The sequence below is a fragment of the Epinephelus lanceolatus genome, chromosome 10 (genome assembly GCF_041903045.1).
Source record: "Epinephelus lanceolatus isolate andai-2023 chromosome 10, ASM4190304v1, whole genome shotgun sequence".
Classification (NCBI taxonomy): domain Eukaryota; kingdom Metazoa; phylum Chordata; class Actinopteri; order Perciformes; family Serranidae; genus Epinephelus; species Epinephelus lanceolatus.
The window spans coordinates 35,074,937-35,099,871 of NC_135743.1; the positions used below are offsets into that span (position 1 = coordinate 35,074,937).

Genomic DNA, 24,935 nt, shown 5'->3' on the forward strand with positions numbered 1-24,935 from the left:
TGAACACTCATAAAATACTTAAGCTTGTCACTGTTGCAATTTTATCAGAACTATGTTTCACTGTTCATCATGTTGCATTAGTAAACTGAACCGCATCACAAAGCAGTGCTCAGTTATATTGGATTTAAAGTACATTCAGGTATTTCGCACAACCCGACTGGAATTTTAGTATTGTCCAGCTTTAACTCTCCAACCTGCTCTGGGCTTATAATGTGCCCAGAAATGATATGGGCATGAATGGACCTCAGTCTTTCTGGTCTTCCTTTCCCCTTTCTTGCTTGAAACTTCTTTCTTCAGAAACACACGTTTATTCTAGCCAGAGTCTGGCAGTAGTTACATTTTGAAACCAAGTGGTGTGTGGGAAGTTTGTCTACAGTTCTTTGAATGTGACTTTGTCTCTGACTCAGCAATACTAGTCACTGCAGGCTTCATCTCGGTTAGCCTCAGTATCAGGACCACTTCCCTTAGGAGGCTTTTACAGTACATCAGAGACCTGGATCTGGATTGGTGTACACTTGACCCTAAAGTCCAGTTTGTTTGATCAGTGTGAATGCTGTGTAATGTGCCCGAGCATGGTTCGTCCATCCATGCCCAAGTCCATCTGAAAAGGTGGTCTTACTTGGGTACTCCTGGCATCAGATATGAAAACTAACTGTAATGAATGGTATTATTTTTGATGGTGTCAGTGAGTAGAGCAGCCACCTGTCTCCTCTGCATGCAACACGCCATGGCCATGGGTGATAAAGTAGAAAGACAAATGAGAGGGTTGCTCTTGACATTGTCTCTAAAATACAAACAATACTAGGCATAATACCAGGACTGCCCTCTGATAGTCAGAGACTCAAATCATCAGTAGGAGATCACTCAGTCAACTGAGATTGCTTCGAGCAGTCTTTTTTCTTCATCCCCAGATTTTGCTGTGTGTGTGGGCGGTAGGGCTGTACCCAAATATTAAGATATTCGAATATTCGTTTCTATGGGTAGGTATTCATTATGAAAATTTGTTATTCGATATTCGTTTTTTTATTTACTTTTTTTTGTTTTTTGTTTTTTTTTACATATTTTTTTTGGTGCTAAATGTAGTCTTTTTGTTGTTGGTAAATGTAGGTTATCAATAAAAATCAAAACTTTTAAATTACATTGTTAAAAATGTGAAAATATAGTATAGCCTACCAACTGAGCTTGTGCGCACGGCATGCTTAAGCGCATCCGTCTGAGGCTGTGGATCAGTGCCAAGTTTTACCACTTTATCACTATTCCCTTTTTTCTTTTGAATTTAATATGAATTATGGAACCGTTTTTGTCAATGTTTGTTTCCCCCGTTTTGTGCAATAAATTATTGTTTAAAGTTTCAACAAGTTTCTTTTGGAGTGGGTGACACAAGTGTGTTTTGAAAACGACCGCGGACTGTCATCTGCTCAACGCATCAGTACCTTCGGATGCCATGACAGTAATAGCCAATAATGTCAAAATATCATTTACAGACCGATTTAACAGATAATCACTGCTGCACGACCCGCAGGTCCATTTGTGGGTCCCGCGGGTTACGGGTCGACCCGCGCATCACTACTCAGCTCAGTCTATAAGGCTGTACACAACAGTAAGGCTATAGACATTATATTCTATTGAGGCTGGCGTAACCACCAGTGCATCGGCTCTACAGTGCACGGCACTGCTGATTAACCATTTTATTGCGGCATAGAGTGTCTGCCAGCAACCAATTACTTGCAGAGGCTTCCTACAACTTGTTTCAGCGGTTCCGATTTAATCAGAAGACAAATTAAACAGGATGACTAGCCAATGTGAAAATCAAAAGAAAGTATAGAATAATGTATTGAAGGAGACTGTTGTGCCATCACATTTTTTTTGTGGTTTGAGAGCAAAGATCCGGTCACCGCTGTGCAAAAGTCCGCAATACAATTAGGTCCGGAAAAACCCCGGAGTCCCCTTCATCATCATCATTAACGTACCTATTAGTCTTTCAGCACGAATCGGCTACCCAGACCCCAGCAGTTCCTGCTCACTGTTGTGGGTGTGTGCTGTGATAACGTTAGCTGCTAAACAACAGGCTATAGCTGTGTAGCAACTCTCGTTCCCTGGCTCATGGGGTTTGTGTTGTGCAACCATGTGTGTGCTGCTGGCTTAGCTGCTAAAAAGAGTCTCTCTCTGTGCAGCAGCTTGTGCCTTGGCTCAGGGGTCGTGTATGGTACTGTGCTACCGGGTTAGCTGCTACGGAGAGTCTGCAGCTGCGTGGTGGCTTGTTCTTTAACTTGTGTTTTTATCCACCTCTCTCTCACCATCAACCTCATAATTCACAGCAAAACCTAAGTGGCTCTAAACACCAGAACTGTAGGTTATCGAAGGATCTTTTATTCCTGGTCTGGTAACGGCGTTACTAACTATCTTACAACGAGCTAGCTTAACATAGTGTGCCTCCCAGTGTGTCTCACTGTAGCAGAATGTTTTGTTTTGGGGTTGTAGGGGTCAAATAGCATGCTGCTTGTTCTGTGGTGTGGGCTGCCTCATTGAGCTCATTGGCACTGACAACATTATATTAAACACAGTTTAAGCTGAACATTTTATTTTCCAAATGTAATAGGATAGTTCAACATATCATACGGTTTGTAATTTGTATTGAACTGAAAGCTTCGAACCGAACGCTTCAATACAAATAAGAGTATGATGACACCCGTACTAACAACTAACGACTTCTTTGCACTCCATTGTATTCTCTGGTGTGTGGTAGGGGTGTCAGCTCTACATGTATGAGATGTAGAATTAGGTAAAGAAGCTTTTTTTATATATATTTTTCTAGGCACTAGTGAAGGCAATATTAGCAGGTCTGTTGGTCTGATACTCTGGTCCAGAGTGAAATATCAAAACAGCTACTGGATGAATTGCATCATAAGCTGACCGGAGATGGTCAAATTATTCAGCTGTCCAGCATTAATGACAGTATACCTCTACATCTAATGATTGTCCAGACAAGCCATACGTTGAGATTAATGCTAATATTAGCATGCTAACATGAGATTACTGTTAATGTTAGCATGCTTACAGTACATTAAGTAAATTTTAGACAACCCATTATAAGCTGCTACATGGAGGATAAGACCTTTTCATTAAGGTAACATTATGATTTTCTTTATATGACACATTGCTCCATTAAAGCCAGTCTGCTAGCTTTTACTGTGTATTTATATGTAGCTGAAATTTTGTAGAAGCATACCCTCCTTGTCTGAAAAGATAAATGGCATGAGCAGGAGTAGGATTATTATTTGGAATTTAAGAACGTCAAGTGAGTCCAGAGGTTTCGTGCAGAAATGTTAGATTGCCATTGGTAACACTAGATGGCGGGTTCATTTTCTCCCTCCATTTGTTCGCACAGGGCAGAACACTGTGAGGACAGGCATGGAAAAGTGTTGTATGGAACATTAGAGGCCCAACCTTGAACCCAACATGAAGAGCTGTTTAGCCTGGACCCCATCACCATTTGTCAGTGATGACTGGACAATAACCAAAGAAACATTGCTCACCTGTGAAGGGACCTCATAGTCCTTCTTCCCACTGACTGGCTCACACTTCCTGCAGCTTGTCTGTCCCCTGTGCATATACCCATTCACCCTGCTTAGTCTTGTCGTATATTTGGTACAGGGAGGGCTTGGCTGTCTAGCACATTGTGCCGTGCTGCAGCAGTCTTATCTGTTGACAATAATAGACTCAGAGGAGATGGGAGAAAAAGAGAGAGAGAGGGGAAAAGTGTGGGGGGAAATGGAGCGGCTGACGTGACAAGTCAAGACCAGCCCGGACTGCTGCTGGTTTGCCAGGAGGGTCGTCAGTCCGTCCAGTCCCAGTGATGCTATTTTGGGCAGCAAGGATTATTAAAGCATCCTCTGACTCACCCCTCAGCTTTTTTCATTACCTCCTCACTTTCTGTGTAGCCAGACAGCCGCGCAGCGTCACTGCCTTTGATTTCAAATGCAGCTTGCTCACTGGAATGAAAAATGCATACTTAGCAGAACCAAGAAGAAATTCATGGGTGGAGAAAGAGAGAGTGAGAGAGAGAGAGAGAGAGAGAGAGAGAGAGAGAAAGAGACAGTGTGTGTGTGTACGTGTGCATTCAATTACTTGTGTGTCAGAGACAGAAAGAGATGGGAAGACCGTAGTTCTTAAGACATATTTTTCCAGTGCAGATATACAGCCCAGTGTTTGGTTACAGTAGAATTTGCTGGGTTATGAATAGCTTTACAAATCTCAATATGTTCTCTACACAGAGTACTTTGTACAAACGAACAATGACTGATGAACACTGAGTAGTCAACATGCTACAGCACAGCAGCAGGCAGGAGGGGAGGGTCTCCATGGATATTCCCTCATGTTAAGCTGGAAAGTCTTAGTAATGTGTTTGCACGTGGGGGATGTCAGTGTTAAGCTGTGAATAGTTGTTGCACTCTGTTGTTTACTCATTTTATGAAGCCATAACTTTACCTGTGTGTGTGATTGTACAGCAGGATGATGCATGAGTGCTACTTGTAGTCAAGCATAAAAAATAATGCAACACATATGTTACTTATCACTTCCTGAAACCCCTTATTTAGCTTTTGCTGACCTTTAGTAGTTTAATTAATTGCAGTGATGTAGCAGCATACTCCACGGTGTGTCAGTGCACTGTGACATCACTGTTGAGTGTAATTACAGGTGCAACAAAGCAAATTTTGGACCACACCCATTAGCGATGCTGGATGTAGTCGCACATGCAACAGACTTGAAACTTTCAACCAGATAAATCGGTTCTTTTCAGCCTGGTGTCTGGTTACTCCTTTAAATATAATTCACAGCAATACTCTGAATCCTAATGAAAAAACTGCCTTCTTTACTTTATGTATTTGTTGTTCAATTATAGGGACTTTAACATAATGCTGCATCACATTATACGTATGTGTGGGAGTGACTATATCCAGTAAAAACAAGAGAATTAAGCAGTCAGGACCCAGGGTAAAACTAGTTGGCTGCGACGACTTCCAGCACTCTGCAACCCTGCATGGGATAAGGATTTTAATGGATATTTTGTATACTGCAGTGTTAATTTGGCAGCTATTTTAGTTTTACTCTCAGTCTTTAGATGAAAATGCTTATTTATTTTAGTCACATTTGAGCCTTTTATTCATTATAGTTTTAATCTAGTTTTAGTCAACAACGACTCAAAACATTTAAGCCCAGTTTCAGTCAATAAAAAGTCACTACATTTTAGTCAACATTATATGCTTACAAAACCCTTTTTGCATTGAAGCTATCATGTTGTTTTCACAGTACTTGCTGTTGATTTGGGACATCATCACCTGTATCGCTGGGATTCTGGGATTCGGCACACACAACATATTCTCACTCCGACCACATCACATATCGCCGCTTGGTCATGGACTTTCCACGTCTACATATGATGTGCAAAGAAGCCCGGGTGTATCTGTTGTTGATGTTTTGGGAATGCCCGGTCAACTTTAACCTGTTACATGTATTGCGTCTTTTCAAAATACGCTACCATTTTCTTGGGAAATATACAGTTTGCATATGGTCACTTTCAAAAGAAACTTACTCTGTCAGTACAAAACTGTGATTTCACAATTTTTTTCCTTCAACAACAAACGCAGCATTAAGTTTAGCCAAAAGACGCACGTGGTTAGGTTTAGGCAACAAAAGCACTGACTAGGTTTAAAAAAAATCACAGGGTTTAGCTTTACATTCATTCTACTCTAGGGTGAAAGTTGCTTATTGTTGGACCCATCCACACCCCTCCTGCTTGCCCTAATTGGGCTTTTCGCCCCTTAACTTACGTTGTTGTCCAGCCGTGTCTCCCCTGATGCTATCAGGTGCCGCGTATCATGCAGACATGAAAGGATGGCTTTTTTCATCACTGTCTGATGCGAAAGTCACCACTCAAGTACAGGTATTCAACAACTTTGGAATGAGACCAGGTTGGCACACATCCCTCAATCCATTTAATCAATGACAATACTTGTTCTTGACGGACAGACTAGATGCAAAATTGTGAAAAATATTGTGCATTTTGAATGTTTGATAGCCCACCACTAATATTTTAGTCTAGTCTTAGCAAGGAAAACAAAACATACATTTTGTCATAGTTTTTATTACACAAGGTCTATTTTTAGTTCATCAGAGGCTCGTCTTAGTCATGAAAAAGGTCATCCACCAACACGTCATAGTTTTCTTTAACAAAATTAACACTAATTACAAATGTCGCTTTTTCCTGCCTCTTGCAAATATATTTTTGCTCTACCATGCTTTTTCCAAACACCTACTGAAGAGTTACTTCCTGATATGCCTATTTAAGAGCAGACACTGTTACTTGTCATAGTAGTATTAATATTACAGATGGCTCACTACCAGTGTCCCACTAAGCCATGACACTGTGACAGTGGGCCAACACACACAATACCAGAAGCCTAAAATTAAAGCATCCAAATGGAAATCAGTCATCATTAATTTTATCATTTACAGATGTGTAAAAAAAAAAAAGATATTTTCCTACTGTGACATGCCAAAAGAGTCAATAGAAGTGAAGCTATCTTTTATTCAGAGCAAGTCAAAAGCCAGTTCTTATTTCCCACATCGTCACACAGGGTGTTATGTGGTTTCTTTAGAACTAAGATGACAGTGTCTTTCATGTGGTGATGAAGCATTAAGGTCTGGTCACAGATGAGTGCCAATCACGTGTATCTTCTCATAGGTTCAAATACTTGGTAAAAAATGTTAATTACCCACCAGTTTTGAGGTGTTGATTACTTACAGACCCTCCAGAGGACACTCTGTATCGCACACTGCAACAACTCTCTGTATTACACTGCAGCTCTGTTCAACTCAAGCTGTAGTCAGTAAGCATAATTACAGACAGTAGTCCTGTGCTGCTCCAAATTTGCCCCTGTGAACTGTCTGGTTGTGTGTCTGCTCAACAGAGGTGTTTGCTTTATTAAATTCCAGCTGTGATGTGTATTTTTTTAATGCATCGGTGTTCTGTGCAATATGACACATGCTCTGCTCCTCTAACCTTTCTCTGTAGGGAGGGGAGAAGCAAGCAGCAGCGTAACAGTCCTGACTTGTAGCTAATCTTAATGGCATATTCTGTTGGGGCTTGGCCTACATAGAGTGCTAGCGGTGCCTCTTCTTAAAAAAGAGACCTAACAGGCGGTGCAGTGCGGAAGACGTATTAACCATACAGAGTATAAACATGAACACAGAAGGCACCGGTTGGTCTGCTCCTAGACAGGAGGATAGAGTGTGTGCTCTTGGAGCCAATTAGTGAATACACTCACAGATCTGCAGACATTGCCAGCTGAACTGCGAGATGTGGGGCTGCACAACTTTATGTCCACTTCAAACTTTCCACATACCAGGGAGACTACATTGTGGGAGTGGCTATAAAGTGGTCCCATTTACACTTGTCTTATCAAGTGTAAAATCCAGATTTGATTTAATACACTTACTTTTACACTTAGCCTCTCTGTTAGCCATTTCACAAATGTGATAACTATCCATGTTGGTTTTCCCAAGCTATATGCAAATCAGGTCAGCCACAGGGTGGTACCAGTGCTTCAGATGCTGTTTGGTGAAAATGCTAGAGGGAGAATAAAATATGCTTGTCATAACTAAACTGCTAAAGCACTTGCAACTGCTTTTGCTGTTTGTCTGGGATGCTACAGAATAGCAAATGCTATCTGTAAAGGAACACAAACACATAAGTGGGATTGATGGAAATAAGTGAGCAAAAGTTTAACTCAGTTTCATGGGTTGTTCTTGCTCCCTCACTCACATACATCACACAGTGGTTTCACTGATCTGGAATCAAATAAATATGTTGTAATCAAGCAGCAGCCTTTTGGGCTAAAAAATAAAGCAAACGCTTAAGTGCAGTTCCTTAAAATGGCCACATGAGGCTGGCTCCGAAAGCATGTCTGTGAGGTGTCACCACTACAGTCTATGAGTCAGATCCATCCCTTGTTCCTCTATAGCTCCACCCTCTTGTCCATATGTGGTTACTACTTGCCTCCAAAAAGATGCTGACAGTGGCTTACTGATGTAGTAAAGGCAGAAGGAGTAAAGTTTACGTATGCATATTAGAGATGCTTGTACACCTTTTAAACATCTGGCTAGAATGCATATTAAATCTCCCTCTTGTTTCAATCCAATCCAGTTTATTGTCAACAAACTGACATATTATTATAGACAAGAGGACAAGACTGTTGGCTGATGACTTATAATTTGACGAGAGTATAGATTTGGTGGAAAAGCTGTTGGATAACTTTACTGCCATGTGTATAGCAGTTCCTATCCAGTCCTCAAGTATCTGCTCCCCCCCTGCAAGTTACTTGTCCATCTTTTCTTTTACAGCCCTGATACATTTACATCACTGGCATACTTCTTGAAGCAGTAGAAGCAGATGTACCTGAACAGTGTCAGCATCAAGTGTGAGCTCTTAAGTAGATCCGATGTGCTGGAGTGAAAATACAGAACAAAATCTTCGCAGGACAGGGCGTACTTGAGGAGTGGGAGGACCATTTAACAGCACCATGGGAGATTTTATTCCAGCACAGAACAAGAACTGTTTGACTTTTTACACTTTTGGAAATGCAGATTAGATTTAAACTGATTTTAGCTTGACACAATGCACATTGACTCTTCTGTTCTGTATTCTTTTAAAAAAAGAGTGATGCCAGTGAGGGTGAAGGCAGAATTTTCTGTTGCACTATATGGCATTTATGTTCAATGCTGTTGTATTTAAAACTAAAAAGCAAACAAAATGCATCATTACATACAGCATTGTGACAAACATTCAAACTTACCCAGTGTATTTCAGGGTCTTTCTCAGGCCCACTACGCCATTGCTGATGCTCTGAAGTTGTCTTCTTGTCTCTTAAAGTGGCAGTCAGATGCACACTCTGCTCAAAGCTACCCAGAGCCCTGCAGCCTGGCTCCATTCTTAACTCTGTGGTGATAAAACACCCCCAAAGGTCCCTTACCATTTCCCCTCCTTCCAACCTCCATCCTGGGAAACACTGTGTCAACAACCCATCGCCCACCTGCCCTCCCTGATTCCACACTCCTGTCACTCAGCTGTCACCACCACCATCACAAACACAGCATACTCCAGTAGTGTATCTTCAGCAGCATCTCATGGGAGGGCTGAGATGAGGAGAGAAGAATGAAGGAGGAAAAGCGATTGGAGAAACATGGTGACAGATGTGAAATGTGTTGAGGCAGAATAGTGAAGAAAAGAAGGAGGAAGAAAGACTTTAACAACACCCAGATACAGCCAGTCATAATACATCCACCCACATACACTGGGTAGACTTATCAAACCAGGTCACTGAAAAACAGCTACGTCATCATGGTGCAGAACCAGAAAAAAGTCTTTGATCCATTTTGTAATGCACAGAAATTACGGGGTAGAGAAATCTCTCTATCTCTCTATCCCTCCCTCTATCTCTGTCCCTCCTCTGTATTTGATTTGATGCCTGAAAATCCACCCTGTGGATAAAAAAAAAAAATACATAAACCATGTAATTTGTTCAGTTTAAGGATCATAAGACCTCAGGCTGAATGAGATTAGGTGAGACCTCCTGCTCTGCTTGCAATTGGTGATAGATGTCAGCTAGTAATCAACCAAGGAATGTAATCCTTTCTTAGGCAGAGGACTGCTGCTCGACCTCCAGCCAATCTCGGCAATCACATGATGTTGGCGTTAAACCCAAAAGTCAGCTTGCTTTCAGGCCCCCAGAAGCCTTTGCAGCAGGGTCATAAACTGTGCCATCCATCCAGATCCAGCAGAGTGACGGGGCACTGTGGGCGCAGCAGACCGTCAGAAACAAAGCAGGTCGTGCTGATACTACAATATCATTTGGACATGAGGAATTGCAGCTAAACCGTCGAGTTGCTGCAGGATTTTAACCTGTTTTGATTGTACTAGGTAACGGGGGACGTGGATGTGTTTCTTTTACTCCGAGGGGCGCCCCACATACACTGCGACCGGGCTGAGTCAGTCTTAGAAGGGAGCATGACGCTGCATCCGTAAATGGACTGTTAGAGGCATTTTTCCTCCTCTTGTCTCTTCTTCTCTGATTGCTTGCGGTTGAGACACGCACATTCAGCTTGTTTTTCTTCTGTTCTTGCTTTCTTTCTGGTTATCTCATTTCAATAGAGACCATTCCAGGATGTATTGTTGTCATTAGAGGGCCAGATTACTTCTAAGAGGAGAACTTTGCAACACGGCGCCACTCATTTGTTCTCATTTGACTTCTCTCCATTATCCGCAAAGTAGAGGTGGCACAATCCCCACGGGGGCAGCGTTGCATTTTCACCTTGATTGCTTTTGGCTTTCTTATTTAACATGTTTCTTCGGCAGCAGCAGTGGCAGAGCAGACAGAGCTGGTGTCACACACTCAGTCCGAAGAGTGCTGCTGCAAGACTACATTTACTGCTGCTGTCTGCAGATCATCCGTAGCCTTCTAGAAGTAAAACAAGGACAGTTTTTAGTGCTGGAGGAGAGAGGATTGGAAGAACAACAAGGGCCTGGTCATAGGCTCTGAGCCAGCACTGGTACTAGGTATTTTGGATTTGACTGGACGGCTTTTGTGAGCGGTTTGTGCACAGAAGGCCATGTGTTTGCGTGGAGCAGCCAGACAGAGATTTGAACTGAGCTACAGCCCAGGATCTGACATTTACTCTCAGTAAGGCTGATTATATCTCATCATTTAGTCTGTAGTTTGGATGTAGAATGTATGATAATGCTGTGTGGTAAAATTGTTTATTTATTGGTCTTACAATTAAAGGTAGTATGAACGTAATCATTTAAAGTGTATAATTAGTGTCTCGTGTATGTTGTGTTTCCTTTAAATAATAATAAGTCAGCTTGCATGTACAGTAGGTTGTGCATTTGTGCATTATAATTGTTCTTTTGCTGTTACATCTGTAGTTAATTCTAAACAACAGTGGGGTAGCTTTCTTTGCCTCAGGGATAACCGTCACAACAGCATTAAAAAGCAGCAGCCTCATCATGGCATTTTATTTATATATGAATATGTATATTTATTTATTTTTTCAGTGTGTGCATGTGTCAAGGTGCCCACACATGCAGCTCGGGGCATGAAACCAGCAATATCTGTGAATGCTTCATCACACTACATTGTCTTTTAATTATTGATCTTTGTACTTGTAGTATGTCTTTGGTTTTAAATTGAATAGCAACACATTTTCTTGGCAAATGGGTGTGGGATGAAAGTCCACATTTTCTAATTCACTTTCTATGGAATTCTTCAAGACAGGCCAGGACATTTCTGTAGCATTCATAAATGTATGTTGTGACACATTTTACCTTTATCAAAGAATTGCAGCTTCTGAGATTTGGTTATTGCACTTGGCCATATTGTGATTTCAATAATATTTGATTCATTTTGCAGTTCTAATTTCTAGGGATTTTTTGTTATCTTCAAGTGCATTCTAAGTTGTTTCTTCTTCTTCTTCTTCTTCTTCTTCTACTTTTTTTAACTGGAGATGGATGAATAGTGCAATTAATAATTGTGATCCCATTATTGAGCAAATGAATAATTATCATTTTAGCCAGTATTGTGCATCAATAGGATGGCATAAAGATCATGGACTGTCTGTGTGAAAGAAACGATTGCTCAGGGCTCAAGTGTTCTCTCTGTACAGTAAATTGATTACTACCCTGTGTGTTGCAGATGCTCTGTCTAAATGTACAGTACAGGCCAAAAGTTTGGACACACCTTCTCATTCAATGCGTTTTCTTTATTTTCATGACTATTTACATTGTAGATTCTCACTGAAGGCATCAAAACTATGAATGAACACGTGGAGTTATGTACTTAACAAAAAAAGGTGAAATAACTGAAAACATGTTTTATATTCTAGTTTCTTCAAAATGGCCACCCTTTGCTCTGATTACTGCTTTGCACACTCTTGGCATTCTCTCCATGAGCTTCAAGAGGTAGTCACCTGAAATGGTTTTCCAACAGTCTTGAAGGAGTTCCCAGAGGTGTTTAGCACTTGTTGGCCCCTTTGCCTTCACTCTGCGGTCCAGCTCACCCCAAACCATCTGGATTGGGTTCAGGTCCGGTGACTGTGGAGGCCAGGTCATCTGCCGCAGCACTCCATCACTCTCCTTCTTGGTCAAATAGCCCTTACACAGCCTGGAGGTGTGTTTGGGGTCATTGTCCTGTTGAAAAATAAATGATCGTCCAACTAAACGCAAACCGGATGGGATGGCATGTCGCTGCAGGATGCTGTGGTAGCCATGCTGGTTCAGTGTGCCTTCAATTTTGAATAAATCCCCAACAGTGTCACCAGCAAAACACCCCCACACCATCACACCTCCTCCTCCATGCTTCACAGTGGGAACCAGGCATGTGGAATCCATCCGTTCACCTTTTCTGCGTCTCACAAAGACACGGCGGTTGGAACCAAAGATCTCAAATTTGGACTCATCAGACCAAAGCACAGATTTCCACTGGTCTAATGTCCATTCCTTGTGTTTCTTGGCCCAAACAAATCTCTTCTGCTTGTTGCCTCTCCTTAGCAGTGGTTTCCTAGCAGCTATTTGACCATGAAGGCCTGATTGGCGCAGTCTCCTCTTAACAGCTGTTCTAGAGATGGGTCTGCTGCTAGAACCCTGTGTGGCATTCATCTGGTCTCTGATCTGAGCTGCTGTTAACTTGCAATTTCTGAGGCTGGTGACTCGGATGAACTTATCCTCAGAAGCAGAGGTGACTCTTGGTCTTCCTTTCCTGGGTCGGTCCTCATGTGTGCCAGTTTCGTTGTAGCGCTTGATGGTTTTTGCGACTCCACTTGGGGACACATTTAAAGTTTTTGCAATTTTCCGGACTGACTGACCTTCATTTCTTAAAGTAATGATGGCCACTTGTTTTTCTTTAGTTAGCTGATTGGTTCTTGCCATTATATGAATTTTAACAGTTGTCCAATAGGGCTGTCGGCTGTGTATTAACCTGACTTCTGCACAACACAACTGATGGTCCCGACCCCATTGATAAAGCAAGAAATTCCACTAATTAACCCTGATAAGGCACACCTGTGAAGTGGAAACCATTTCAGGTGACTACCTCTTGAAGCTCATCGAGAGAATGCCAAGAGTGTGCAAAGCAGTAATCAGAGCAAAGGGTGGCTATTTTGAAGAAACTAGAATATAAAACATGTTTTCAGTTATTTCACCTTTTTTTGTTAAGTACATAACTCCACGTGTTCATTCATAGTTTTGATGCCTTCAGTGAGAATCTACAATGTAAACAGTCATGAAAATAAAGAAAACGCATTGAATGAGAAGGTGTGTCCAAACTTTTGGCCTGTACTGTATGTGCGATAACCCTCTCTTTTTTCCCTTTTTTTTGACGTAAACCCACATCAAATGTTAATGATTTGCAACCACAGGGGCTTCCTGCTTGATCTCAGGCCTTTCATCATAGCTGATATGGAGTTACACACACATAAACACATATAGACTGAGAGAATGACACAGTTAGACAATCTAGTCCATTCACAGCCTGGGAACTGGGCTCTGGCTGTGGATGTTTCTGATCAGATCCCGTCAGTAGGTCAGAGCGGAAACACATCTGACGAGGCAGAGCGGGACAACCTCATTGCAGACAGACCCACTTCTCATTACACTGCAGTGTATCGGGGAATTTCACCGATTGGTTTTTGTGTCATGTTGCAAAAAATAACAGCATATAAAGGTTTTATCGTGGCAAGCATGTCGGGTCACTTCTAATCTTTTAGGGTCACACTTTTTAATCTTTCAGGGCCATAGTGTAATCCCATGATTTTTGTGAGCCATGGATTTGATACATTATGCTGCTTTTGATAAGGAGAGTGTACTTTAAAAAGATGATTATAATATTGGAATTTAGAAGCACAGGAGGTGTATAAGGCTGTGCTGAAAGCAAAAACAGAATCCATGTTTACACAGCATGTTTGAGACATCACTCTGTGCCTTTTCTGGTTCAGGGCGAGTATGAAGGTTTATCCCTCTGCATCACAGAGATGCCTTGTATGCTCCTCTTTTGATGTAAACCCATGATACTTTTTCTTACTCAGATATCAGCAATTACAGCCATTAGACCCCAAAGAATGTCCATGCTACACTTCACTGGAATTGTACCTTCTATAATTACATGTGACAAATATCAAGTGATTGTTTGATCATAGGTACATGAATCTTTTTTTCTCTGTTAGATATAAAAGTCCTTCTACCAGTAATACACTGAGGCCACTGTCACCCTCCGTGAATTGAATCTTATTGTCATCACCGTCCTTGTCGCCAGCTGAATGAGGCCTCGTGATTCACACACTGGTACAGTGGAGAATTTCTATAGTTAGCTCAGAATAGGACAACAGCAGCAACAAGGGCTGCTCTTATTCCCACAGCAGGAATGTACTACACTGTCCCGTTCAGACAGTGAACATGCCACTCTATTGTCGGCCTGTTTGGATGATTCACTGCCGGACGATTTTCTGCACACCACGCTGCCTGTGCTGTGGCTCAGTGCCATGTCTGCGGTGACATCACACACGCATCTTGCTATATAAGGGAATGTGATGGGGGGAGCACGTCACCGTGCAGTTTGTGACTCAATCGTTGCAGCAGCCAGGCTTCTGTGCAGCATCACGATCCCATGCTGTTCTATTCTGCTACTTCACGCTTGAAGCCTGACAAGGTTGGCTGAATGCACCATGCACACCAGCTGCATGTTTAGCAATGGGTCACAGTTAACTGGCATCTTTCCCACTTTTTTTCACGCTTCTTCTAATTCACATACATTGTCGATGATCTCCTCCCTTTCCCTTTTCACATTTTGTCTCTCCCCTCTCTATCTCGGTCTGTGTCACTGAGGATGGAATGCAAATCTAAGATCAGCAGAGTGTGTTATGGCAGAGCTGTGGAGAGCTCAGAGGTATCTGCAGAGAGGCTATTACAGTAGCAGTGGCAGCTGGAGCAATGGGGGAATAATGCACAGTACAAAATTTAGTGCTGCGCCACCGCTCTGTTGTACTTACTGAAGGCTGGGTAAGGGCCGACAGTGTTAGCATCAAGATGCAGATGCTGATGGAGCGGAGTGTGGTCGTTAGCTTACTTGCTAGCTGCCATAGACGTTTCTGTGTTTGGACAGGAAGGACATACAAGGCTAAACGGGAGCAGGGAAATGTGATACTTGTGTCAAGAGGAGTTAGAACTCATCAAAGGGCAGTTTGTTAATGTTTGTTGTAGCTGCTATGTGCATGTACTATGAGCATGTGTGTGCTCAGGGTGTAGCATTCCAAGACAACATCCCAGAGGAGACATTAGCCTGAAGCCCTGAGGACATGCTGAGAGCCAAAGTGAAGCATTTCTTAGGCAGCCAGTGCAGCACACGTAAAACACACACAGCTACAAACAAGGAGGCATGCACAAGTGAACACATGCTCTCACATAACACACCCCTCCATCATCATCAAGTCACTATAAAAAGGCGTTTCTCATTCTCATCACACACTCCCTAACCCCCCCCCCCCCCCCCCCCCCCCCCCCCCCCCCACCCAACCACCCCCCCCCCCACACACACACACACACACACACACACACACACACACACACCACACCACACCACACCACAGTCTCTCCCATCCAAGTCATGGCGCCTGTCCCCTACTCCGCCTGTTTCCGCTGCATCTTTGGTGCTAAGATGTTGTTTTGTTCTCCATTTGCAAGAAATCACTCATCATGCAATCAGTTTGTGGCTAATACTGTCCATCTTTCATGTTGGATTTTCTGTTGATGAGGTAGTGTAGTAGGTGGTGGTATTTTCTTTAATTGTTCAGATGTGGTGTTCATTCTCTCAGAATTTTACAGGGCAGCGCTCCCTGTGTAATTTTTTTTCCTTTGGAAAAACATTACTTATATCAGAAATTTACAATGGTAATTCTGAATACTTTTATTAACTGGCAATGGGTTTATCAGTATTACTTTTGTTTCAAATGCAGGCAGTTATCAAGGCTGCATTAAAAGCTTTTGATCACTGAAGGAGAGAAAGTACAATCCGAAACAAAGCCCCAGCAGCCAGTTCTTAACCCAACATTATAGGGCTTGGCAATACATTAACATCATATCAATATTGTGATATAGACTAAATACTGTCTTAGATTTTGGATATTGTAATATAGTTAGTGTTGTCTTGTCCTGGTTTCAAAGGCTGTAAAGTGATGTCATTTTCTGAACCAGACTGTTATAGCTGTTCTATTATTTGTCTTTACCCACACAGATATTACATCCACATTACTGTGGGTTATTTATCAAAAGTCTCTTTGTGTAAATATTTTGTGGAAGCACCATAGTCGACCCTACAATATTGTTGTAATATTGATATAAAGGTATTTGGTCAAAAATATAGTTATACTTGATTTTCTCCATGTTGCCCAGTGCTACTGTTACTTACACATCCAGCACAAACAGGTCAACACTGGCATCCTGACAGAGATTGATAATTGGCTGAAAGCTGCATAGAGCTGCACTAAGATTCTCAGTATTAGTAGTACTAGCTGGCCTTTCACATGACGGAATTCAGTTATGATATAAAAATATTGCTAATAGTTTATTATCCTCCTGAGACCTCAGCTTCTGCTAGGTCTACATTTTTAATGGCTCCAAGCTGTTTGGGATCAGTAGGACCTGATAAGTATAAAAAACTAAACATTGTCTTTGGACAGGAAGTAGTTTTGGAAAAAAAAGATGTTTTCATATGAGGAGATTGGGTTTATTTATTTATTTATTTATTTTTTAAGATATTTTTTGGGGCGTTTTTGCCTTTAATTGATAGGACAGGTAAGTGTGAAGGGGGAGAGAGAGAGGAAATGACATGCAGCAAAGGGCCACAGGCTGGAGTCAAACCCTGGCCGCTGCGGCAACAGCCTTGTACATGGGGCAACTGCTCTACCCACTAAGCCACCGACACCCCAACATTGGGTTTATTCTTAATAGTCACAGTGTGTAATAATGTATAAGAGTTTATTTCAATGTTTTTGAGAATGCTTCAAATATAATTGTCTGGGGATTTGTTCGTTTTGTAACTCTGGATGAATTAACTTGTTCTGTACTCCAAGGGATGTACTTTTGTCTGTGAAGACAGTCACACCTAATTGGTCCCCAACATCCTCAAACAAGATGATTGTAAACGCTTGTTACTATTGCTAAAATTTGTAAATGTTTTGAAAAATCAAACTACAAACATTAATAATAATTATTAAACAAACAAACAGTTTCCATTAATGAGAACAGGTCTAAGTTAAGCAGAATGAAGTTTACAGTGCAGCAAACCCAGAATGTGATGTCCTCATATGAGTACACAGGGTCTCAGGAGGATATGCAAATTATCTATATGTCAATGTAGCATTTAAAGCAGCAATAATTGATTTTTCTGGCCACTTGGGGGCAGCAGAACAAGTCATAAACACAACACTGACATATTATCATCTTATGAAGTTGGTATAGTGAACAGATTAGCAAGCAGTTGACTATTTCATCACCCAGCAGTCTTGGAGCAACATTAGCATTCAGTTTGAGTAATGTTGTCAGCCACTTGCCAAAGTATGTATATTCAATTTCCTTTTAGCTGAGTTTTGGTCCCCACCAACTCCAGAGGGAAATACCTGTTTCCATAGCTGCTAAATGCTCCATTATATTCACTAGCTAGTCGCTAACTTTGTCTTTCTGCTATTTGGTGCTAGGCAGGTAGTATACAGTAGGGTTTAATGAGGAAAAGAACACTTAAACACTCAGTCAGGTGATAATTCTCATCACGACGAGCAATCCCTTATTGGTTATTAAAGCTTTAAAAAAAGCTGAATAGTCAATCACTGACGAATTCAATAAACCATTAAATGCATTTCTGTAGGATTTTTGCTGTCTGGGGATTTTTCTGTAACTGGCCCAAACAATTGAATATGTCCTTCCTGTTATTAAGTAAATCTTTCTTTCATGTACTAGTGATCCCAAAATCACAATTTGTGCCGTACTATTGCTCAACTTGTGCCTCCCTCTAACAGCCCATATTTGAACTGTACAGTAGTTCAGGAACTATACACAGTGCTCATACATCATTCTGTCTCTCCTTAAAGCTGGCACTTCACTGTAGTGAGATTATGCAGTGCTCAACACAGAGAACACAAAAGCATCTTTTCCACATGTGCCTCACTGCCACAGCGCTGATATCTATTGTACTTTACATTTATTATACTCAGGCTAACCTGACTGGTCTGTGATACAGTGGGCAGGGACCAAACCTCCTCTGTGGTTCAGTGAAGTAGCCAATCACACGTGAGGAGTCCTTACCTTGGCCACCAAGCAAGGCTGGCAGCAGTGATTTATGAAGCCCTTTGAAATTTATGGAAAGTTGTCATGTACAAAATTAAAGGAATGCTTCACAGAGCTTTTTCCTCACCAAAATGTCATTATTATTTTGGAGGAAAAGTGGGAGAAATGTAGTAGAAAAGTGGCTTATGAATAATTGATTCTCTACAAAAGAATAAATGCATTAATGCACAGTTAGACTCCTCCAGGCTTTTCACCCACTTCCTGGCTGGTTTCCTTTCTGACAGTCAGACAATGATACAAAAATGATTGATAGCTAATTTTACGAATATAGGGCTCCTGACTGCAACTATATCTAAAAATATATATAGGAAGTTGTATTTTTTTTTTATTGAAATTTTCAACATAACTGCAAAATTTACTTCTCTTCAGTCTTGTTTCAAAGAGGACTACTCTATGTTATGAAGACACATGATTTCAGACAATGTTTGAAAAAACTGTGTGAAGTATGAGTTCAATGATGTTGTGATTTTATTCCATACCCTTACTTAGTGTTGTATATTAATGTTTTTTAAGTCTTGGGTGGCGTTAGATGTTTTCACCTGAAGGAAAAAGGTGGCAAGATAAATAAATGGGAACTTTGCTCTGAGGTTCATAAATTCAGACAAAACTCAGGCACGTTGTTATTGTCTCTCTACATCCCTTCATGTCCATTTTACTGTGCACACAGATACAATCTGTGAAACTCTGAATCATTTATCAATGCACTGCTTTCAGTGCACTGTCTGGTTCCTCATCTCTCTGCCTTTGCACGCGCGCACACACACATACACACACGCACTCACACTCACACTATTAATTTGGAAATACAAACAGGTCATATCCAGGCAGGCTGTGCTGTTAATCTTGTGTCATCCTGTTGTTTATAATGCATTGCAAATGATGATGATTTAAGCACCTATATCAACAAAGTAATCAGATGCTATCAAAATGAAAATGAAAGATTGCCTATGGCACTAAAAGAGTCAAATATCAGATACAGCATTGTCTGTGTGAAGACTGCGCAACCTTCTAAATCAAATTCAATAATCAAACAGGATTTTCACAGCGTGAGTGTATGTTTTTCTAATGCAAATACCTGTTTATGTATGTATTTAGAGAATGCAGGCTGCATTACATGTCATACTGATAAATAGGACCATCTCAGGAAATATGTTTTTCCTTGCACATGTTGTCTGTACGATCTAAAGGTTACATTCTGTTTGAATACATAGTGTGCTGAAAGGAGAGCATTAGTCAGCCATGTTATAGAGCATGTAGAGTCTGTTGCAGTGTGAAGAGGGTGTGGTGCTGCATCCTGCTGCTTAGTCCCATTTCTCTCCCTCTGTGTATGTGTGTGTGTGACAGAGACAGAGCAGGCTTTCATCAGGTTTTGACAGGACTGAGGCCTACACAGTGCAGGGCAAAGTAAAGAGAATCTATAGATCACAGACTGTATTCTTCAACCTCAGCAGAGTTGCACAGAGATGCCTGATAAAACTCTGTGAGGCTAATGTCTGACTGATACCTCACATTTCCACCTGCACACAGGCAGACACTGTATGCTCACTGGACATATAAATAAGCACCAACATGCACACACAAACCTCAGTTGATCCATCATATATAATGTGTATTAAAAGAATCAGAAGACATACAGTTCAAAGTGGACCAACCACTAAGTTCCACTCTTTTGTTCCTGTCTCCCTGTCTTTGATCTACAGGAAACGAAGCCCATCTGCATCCAGGGATCCAAACCAAAAATACGACCAAAGGGAGGGGGGCGACCACTCACAGTATGCCCCGACGGACGGCGGCATGCCTAGATCACCGTCTGACTATGGGGATGGGGACCCTCGGCGGGCTCCGCGGGGCCCACACATGTACCCAGACGTGGATGCTGCACGGATGGGCTACCGGGACCGGCGGGGCCCCGGACGCTGGCACTCCCAGGAATACCCGCTGGACCAGGAGCTAGATGGACCCAGCGAGTATGACCTCCAGCGGCAGCGCCAGGAGGAATTCCAAGCGCGCTATCGCAGCGACCCCAATCTGGCACGCTACCCTGTTAAGCCGCAGCCCTACGAGGAACAGATGAGGATGCATGCTGAGGTTGGCCGCCTGAGGCATGAGCGCCGCCATAGTGATGTCTCCCTGGCCTACACGGAGCAGGACGACCCAGGCCCCATCCGGCTGTCCCGTCAGCATCTCACCGAGCGCCGGCCGCCTATGGTGGGACAGCGCTCCTACTCCGTCGACCGCTCCTCCCCTGGGCCCATGGGTCCTGGCCTTGGAGGCCATAGAACCTCCAACCACAGCCCCCCGACGCCACACCGTAGCCCTGTGCTGGGTGACAGATCTGGGGACCTGCGGAGAGGGGACATGGGTGGAGGCGGGGATCCCATGAGGAGGCAGCAACACCACTTGGATCCCAGTTCAGCTGTCCGTAAGACCAAGAGAGAGAAGATGGAGAGCATGTTGAGGAATGACTCTCTAAGCTCAGACCAGTCGGAGTCAGTGCGCCCACCACCCCCCAAGCCCCACAAAACCAAAAAGGGAGGAAAGATGCGGCAGGTGTCGCTGAGCAGCTCGGAGGAGGAGCTGGCTACAACACCAGAGTACACCAGCTGTGAGGACGTGGAGATAGAGAGTGAGTCAGTCAGTGAGAAAGGTAGGAGCCACACACACTGCCAAGCTCACTCATTTTCACTCTGCTACTTTCTCTGTTTATAGATAGATTTATTTTGTGTTCATTTATACCAAATGCACATTTCTCAAATGCTTGTCATGTAATTATAAATCCATCCTTTCTAGTATTAGACTGACATATTGTTGTTGGCCTCGTTGGTGGATTTCATTTTGTTCTGATTTAATTTAATTTATTGTTGCTGTCACATGTTGATATTGATTCTTGCAGCTGTTGACTCAGATATAACCTTCAGATTCCCCAGTCTACAGTCTCTGTATAAATTCTTTGTGTGTTTGTATGTCTATATGTGTATTTGTATGTGTAGGGCTCATTGTTTTTGAGACCAAAAATCTTTAAATTTATTTGTGTTTTTAGATTAAAAAAATCTTTTCAAAACAAAAAGTTAAAACATAAATAACAGAAAACTCTGAAGAAAAATTAATGAAAACAAAATTTTTAGCAGAAGCACTAGATTTGCAGTTATTTTCTTTTTTTTTTTAACTTTGGTACATAATCAGGCGCTCATTTGTATTTTCTCTGCATATTTTACTTCAGTTCCTATTTTCTAAGCTTAATACTTTCTTCACTGAAAACTGAGGTCAACAGAGAATTATTTCTGGAGGAAACACCACAGCTTTTAATCTGTGTGGTAACTGTGTTTAAAACTGCTTCTTTTATAAGATCCTGGCATTTTCACTAAACACTATTTGAAAATCAAAAATAATGAGCCATACATATGTGCAAACCACAACTGCATTTTACGTGTGTTGTCTATGAATCTACTCTAACAACTCCCATGCCTTTGAGGAGGACGTTTGTGCACTCATGAGCCAGCCAGATTTGTTTCAGTGTGGATGAGTGGCTGTGATTTGAAATGAATGTAAAACTACTGCTCACGAGGCCTTCTCCGTATTGCTGTCATCTTGTGGCACACTTTGCCAGGTTCTACCACAGCTGGTTCACATGGTCAGTCCATTGTGCTGACAGTTACATAACTGACAGAAAGAGGGAAACAGGGAGAGGGCTGGGGTGAGGGTGTCGAGTGAAACAGGGTGAGCTGAGTTCATAACAGTTCAGTGTTGTAGGGAATGAATGAATGTTATTATAAAAAAGGAGATAAAAGAGCTGAAGCTGATTATATGTTTTCCTGCAGTGTACTGTTCCTCTTTCATCAGCTTTGACTCTCATACTGTAGTGCTACCACCCAGATCATACCAATGATGTAATTCCTGGCACAGTGGCTCTTTACAATGTGGCGATAGGATTATGGTTCAGTCCAATGGGGAAGGGAGCAAAAACTGGTCGTGGTTGGGGGTTAAAGATAAAAAAAATTCATGTCATGTCTCTGCTCAGGGTTTATCAGAAGTGAGAGTAAGTCACACATGCAAGTTACAAGCAAGACTGAAATCTTAACCTCTGAATCTCATGCAAGTGCCAACACATAGCAGTGAGAGACAAGTTGCGTTCCTGCAATAAGTCAAGCAAGTCATGTGTATTGCTGGGGGTATCTTCTGGGTTTTTTTCTGATACCTGTGTTAAGTCGATACTCTTAAAATTGTACCAGAGCCAAAGCGATGCCTGAACTGATACATTAAAAGGCACTCAACAACGTGAGCAATCAACAATTTTGATTAAATACAAAAGTGTAATAACAAATTTGCATAACACATTCACATAATAAATAAAACCTAACCCAACTACAATAATTAAGAACGAAAAAACAGTTATAGTACTAATAAAAGTAAAATAAATTTTGAGTTGGGATCAATAATTGTCTCCCAAACTGAGGAGAGACTCCGCAGCCAGACATTTCTCCATTATCTGTTTAGAAGTAGCTGAGATTATCATTATGATGAGAATAGCTGCTCCACCTTAACAGTCCACCTTGAAGGAGCCTGGTCAGTTTCCAATGTCAGGCTAATCACACTCACCACTTAAGCTTGCTAACATTGGGGTTTACCTGCTTTACTTTAATCAGCAGGTGGTAAGCAAGAAACTGGAACTTGTCTCGGGTCTTGAGGATTTTTAGCATTTATTCAGTTACAAATAACCTAAACTGTCTCCGTTCGCAGCAGCATCACTATCACATGTGTGCTCCCCCTCTCGCAGCCGCACACTTGCTACACACACAGTCTATCATAATGCAGATTTTGGTGCCTCATTTCACTGACAGAGTCCTGTAGGTACCAGTTATGATATAGTTTAGGTACTCACCTTTAGTCACGTCATATGAAGTCAAGTCATATGAAATCTGATCTACCCCAGTTTCCACATTTTCTGTAAAATAGTTAAAGATCAATTATTTTCAGCATTACTTAAAATTGTTGAGCCTGCTTACACCTTAAGAACAACAATGGCAAGTGGGGCTCTGAAATTATAATAAAGCTCTTAGGGGCTCTCAAGTGAAGACAGTAGTACAACACAAAAAAATGTGTTGTTGGTGGTCGTGTCACTTACTACCCTCATCAACCATAAAATCCTTGAATCCAAATCTTATTATTTTTGGACTAGCCCCCTCCATGCATTGGCCTCTGCTGTCCTAGTAGGTTGTCAGGTTTGCGTATATTCCACTAGAAATCACCCAATCACACGTTTCAAAAACAAATATAGCCTCTCAATATCTAGAAGTCAAGTCTCAAGTCATGAATACCAAGTCAAAGTCAAGTCAAGTCTTTGATCAGTGTTAGTCATGCAATTTTCAAGTCCTCAAGTATGTGACACAAGTCTCACCCACTCACTAGTTTTAGGGTATTCACTGGCTGTTTTGCTGAGTTTTCCAATATGATCTGCCAGTTTTATTTCAGTGACTGTCATTACCCAAAAACTGTTTAAACATTCAAATAATAATGTTAACTATTCATTCATGCAGTGGGTCTAGTTCACTACAGTGTGCCTGATTGAAGTGGTATGCTAGGTAGTGGCTCCGCCTGTCCTGTCCCGTTGTCTAACTATGACAATAAAATAGAAATGGGCATCAGATTGGTTATGGCAAATATCCTACCTGGCCATAGACACACACGCACTTGTCCAACTGTATAAACGTGCACTGGCAAGCCAACAGTTGGAGTGACTGAATTAAATGCCACTTTGCATAAAATCAACATCAAAAGCAATTGTTTAGGCTGTTAGCTTCTTGACTGCTCCACCTGCTTGACAGTTGTCGTAATTGCAAATTGATTTTGTTGTCAAACCTGTAATTACAGAGGGCTTTACTTTATGTTAAAAGAACTAAACACAAAGAAAGGGGGAGGCATAATTGACAAATGGAGGAATAAAAGATAGAAAGGAGGAAGGTGCAGTAGCACAGTTTGCTTTTGTCAGTAGCACCAAAGCGCCTGCCACATGCTCAAAATGTTTAATCTAGAGGAGAGGGGAGGAATTCAGTTGGTCTGCGCTGTTATGTAACTGTTCTCCTCACTAAAGGAAGCAGCCCAGCACTATAGCGCTACATTATTGATGTGGGAGTTTCCAGGTTTCCAGGTAGCCATGGAACAAAAATAGGGAGAAAAGTAGGCTGTTTTGAGGGTCAGAGTTTCTGTTGTTTCTGTCTGCTTCTGTCTGCCTCCTCCACAGGTCAGCCTGTGTAGGAGAAAGAGGAAAAACAAAGGAAAGAGCTGAACTATTGACCTGAATAAGTATAGCAAACCACACTAGCTACAGAACTTCCTCGGACAGCTGAAAATGTGGAGCTATCTTTGGTCTCTATTTGGTTATAATTGGCAGTTTCATTAATTTATGACATAATTAAGGCTGCTGTGATATGGTGCATGCAGAGAGTCTGATAAATGGTTCAGAAAATTCTACTGAACCATTTATTTTAGACCA

At 41.8% G+C, this 24,935-nt stretch overlaps 1 protein-coding gene across 14 annotated transcripts in view; it reads left to right on the top strand.

The window, feature by feature from the left end:
* The window catches only part of rims2a (regulating synaptic membrane exocytosis 2a), a 166,965-nt gene that overhangs the window by 63,761 nt on the left and 78,269 nt on the right, over positions 1 to 24,935 (top strand). For all 14 annotated transcript variants that reach the window (XM_078171967.1, XM_078171968.1, XM_078171971.1 and 11 more), the window contains one exon: positions 20,146 to 21,092. In XM_078171967.1, the coding sequence (XP_078028093.1) occupies positions 20,146 to 21,092 (947 nt within the window). The remainder of the gene's footprint in view (positions 1 to 20,145; positions 21,093 to 24,935) is intronic.